The sequence below is a fragment of the Amblyomma mixtum genome, chromosome 7 (genome assembly GCF_055824585.1).
Source record: "Amblyomma mixtum isolate Tamu chromosome 7, ASM5582458v1, whole genome shotgun sequence".
Classification (NCBI taxonomy): Eukaryota; Metazoa; Arthropoda; class Arachnida; order Ixodida; family Ixodidae; genus Amblyomma; species Amblyomma mixtum.
This window is the reverse complement of record NC_143018.1, coordinates 73046378-73049608: the sequence shown is the minus strand read 5'-3', so window position 1 is coordinate 73049608 and position 3231 is coordinate 73046378. Positions and strand designations below refer to the sequence as shown.

Below are 3231 nucleotides of genomic sequence, written 5' to 3'. Positions count from 1 at the left end.
CGGACCGGGTGACCAGTGTTTTCTCATTCAAGAAGAGAAATCCCAGCGCAGATATGAAGAAGTGTGGTCGTTTTGAGCGGACAATGAAGCGAAAACGCCGTTCAAGTACAAAAGTCCTTCATTACGAAGGCTCTCCGTCGTTGCTTGTGCACGCGTTGTTTATAATACAGGCGCTAGTTGGATGCGTTTACGCGTGCGCTTGTGGCCCGTGCAGAGCGCCGTGTTGTATTTATGGTAATTTTGTCCACATAAAGTAAGCAAATGACATTTTATGTACCAGTATGCGCTGCGTCCTTAATAACAGAAGTGGATTTATTTGTCACTCACGGAGGATGCGTTGCGGTGTGGCTGGCGGTCATGCTCGCACCACGGATGCAATAAGCTTTCTGCCAAAAAATTAAGGGCCAGTATGATTTTCCCTATAAATTTCCCTATAAAGTCGGCTGCCAAAACTTGGCGCACGTGCCTTTCCGCTGCAAGAACGTACGCCTTCAGCGAACGGTAGCACTTCATGCTCTCAGTAGTGTAAGGGCCGGGCGTCTGAACGAGATAAACGTATATGTCGCCAAAACGCACGTTTGGCCACAATTTCGGGTCGTTTCTCCAGTCCTTCAAAACGAAGGGGTCAGGATACTGTTTCCCGTCGACTTTCAACTTTTCAACATATCGCTGCCGGGCGATTTCAGGCAGTGATTTCGCGTACTCTGACAGCTCCATCGCTTCCGAGGCACGTACGAGAGCGTTGGATGCCAGCCGAAGAGGGAGCGTTTTGCCCATCGCCGCTAGGAAGGAGAGCGCTGCAGTCGCTGCACGTGCGTTCCGTGACGTGAAGTTGTTTACTCGAGGGAGAGGTCTATTGCAAAGTCAGTCTTTAGCCGCTGCGTTTCCCTGGGCGTTGCTTCTTCATCTTCGTCCCTGGATGTGGATTCACTCTCTCCCCCTCTCCACTCCTCCCTCACTCGGCTTCACCGGCACGCCGCGGCCCCGGAAGGCAGCTGCTCCGCACCGCGTGACCAAGCACGTGACCAGCCACGGCGCCGCCACACTGGGCCTCTTCGATTATCCGCCTCTGGCAGCCCGCGGTACAGTGTACTAGAATAGGGGCAGTGTGTTCAGGAGCGCTTGCCGCTGAGGCGCTTCATGCAGAAAGCACGAGATGGCGCTACAGGAGCATGGGCTGTACGGAACCAACGGCGCAGCGCTGGCGCTGCGCGTTTTTAGAAGTGTTGTAATCATCCTCCGCCTCGAACAGACGTGCAAATGCTCGGAGGATGTGGAGATGCATGCTTGGAACTGACGTTCACATAAGAGATTAATTATATGTGTACTTTAGCGCATCACAACGCTCATTAGACGGATTTATTAACAAACCTGACAGCAAAGGGTTTGGAGACACCGAAATAGTGGGGTAAAGCCGTTAAATCTGTTGAGCCACGCTACAACGTAACCAGAAGTTATTCGAACGTAAAAAAAACAACTTCTTCAGGCTTTAGGGAGTTCGCCTCCTGCATTTGCTTCAACCGGTCTTTTAACCGCGCACAGCGAGAAAACAGTCTCCTATTTTTTTGTGCTGCTGCTCGGAGTCTAGCAGCAGTGGTCCGGGTGCGCTTTCTAATCAATCCCTTCAGCCTTGATTTTCGTGACTGAAGTGCCTTTCTGGTGTACCGGCAGGAGATGCATGCTTGTCGTGCAAAGAGCAAGTGAAACAAAACTTTATTCCGGGAATTGAAATTAGTCTGACTTTATAAAAAGTATGGCACACACCATAGTAAATGACTTTGTAAATTATCATGTGCTTGCGTGCATTTATATTCTTTACGCACAGAACACAAAAAATCATACCTTCAGATTGTTCCTTTCCTGCGCATTTTTTGCTGTAGTATGCCCCATTACGGATGGTGACCTGCTGCTCTAGGCCTTCTGTTAAGTTGGACTTGGGCATCTGGCTCGTTGGCAAGGCACCAAGGCAGACACGATGCGAATCAGTTCTAAAAAGAACGTCCGCTGCTTGTTCACGACTCAGAATGGTTCCCTTTTCGACGATGCTGCCGTAGAGATGCGCCGTGTACTTGACTTCAGGCCCGTCGTGCTCTGTAAATATAACCGCCCTTTCACAGACAACTTCTTCGGACTTGCACATTATGAGCTTGCAGTATACAAATCCATTATGGCCCGGCACGTTGTGTGAACTCCAGTACACCGAAGGCACATCGAGAGAGCGAAGGCCTAACACAGAGGTTGCCTCAAACAGCTGCGGTTCAAGTGCGTCGCCTTGCAAATATGGCGTGTCAAGTGAAGCGAGTTCCTTTACAGCGTCATTGTGACTGTTTTGTTCAGTACAAGGCCTCTTGGGATCAGCAGAACACACCGTAGGGCTCTTCCGCTTTCTTGGCGCCCGAGGCGTCGGCGTCTTCTTCGATAAATAGCCCGGCGTGTTTGGTAGGAGCGTAGGTACGGCATCCGGCAGCAACTCTGGCTTTCCTCGCGGAATGCGTACCTCTTTCCCCTCTATAATGTGGACGTAATCCCGTAGGATACAAGAAGGATCGAAATGACGCTCGCAGACCGAGCAACTTTCATCAAGGACCTTATCTTTTCGATGCAGGTTTCGTTCCGAAACCTTTCTTTTTCCTTCATCTTTCGGCACGGCGAAGAGGGAAGGCTGCTCGCCTTGGGCCCACTTGAAGCCGGTGTCGCACCCCGGCGCAAAGCAATGACGTTGCCGTCGGCGATTAGGCATTGGCTCTCACTCGCGAACACCGCAGCAAAACATCACACTGCTAGCACTGCCCGTGCGGCCGAAACACCCCGTTTCTTCACAAGCAAGGTGGAGCTCAAGAAGCACGCTGCAACCCGCCGCAACACACGGAGAACGCGTCCGTACAGCCGGTGCGACTGCAGCGCCACCACATACATCCGGGACCTGTCTACGCTGCCGGCTTCACGACGGTGCGTGGCGCGCTCCGCCGCCTGAGCACACTGCCCCTATTCTAGTACACTGTACCCGCGGGTTGCTTGCGGGACCTGAGCATCGAGAGAGCAAACTCCGCAGAACTGCACATGCGCGCCCAGAGAGTAGGTGGAAAGGAGGACGGTTGGCGGATGTGACGCTGAAGGGTTTTTCGGTTTTCTGCTTTTGCGGCATGTAACTCTCAAACCCAGACGCCTAAAATTATGCCGAGGCCGAGGATGGCGCGCGTTTCAGAGAACGGGCGAACTCGTGTATGCTCC

General features: G+C 52.3%; 1 protein-coding gene across 1 annotated transcript; it reads right to left on the bottom strand.

Moving 5' to 3' along the window:
• Nucleotides 1-1454: 1454 nt before the first annotated feature.
• Nucleotides 1455-2964, bottom strand: LOC149336487 (uncharacterized). Its single transcript, XM_089554155.1, has 2 exons — nt 1843-2964; nt 1455-1687 (listed from the first exon to the last, which is right to left on the bottom strand). Exons 1-2 carry the CDS (start codon nt 2738-2740, stop codon nt 1455-1457), a joined length of 1131 nt encoding a protein of 376 aa, XP_089410281.1. The 5' UTR covers nt 2741-2964.
• Between the last annotated feature and the right edge of the window lie 267 nt (nt 2965-3231).

Bases quoted from the DNA above. Each gene is read 5' to 3' on its own strand.
- LOC149336487 (XM_089554155.1), bottom strand. From the start codon at position 2,740: ATGCCTAATCGCCGACGGCAACGTCATTGCTTTGCGCCGGGGTGCGAC. The intron at 1,688-1,842 runs GTATGATTTTTT...TGCTCTTTGCAC, and splicing joins AGGAAAGGAACAATCTGAAG to GACAAGCATGCATCTCCTGC.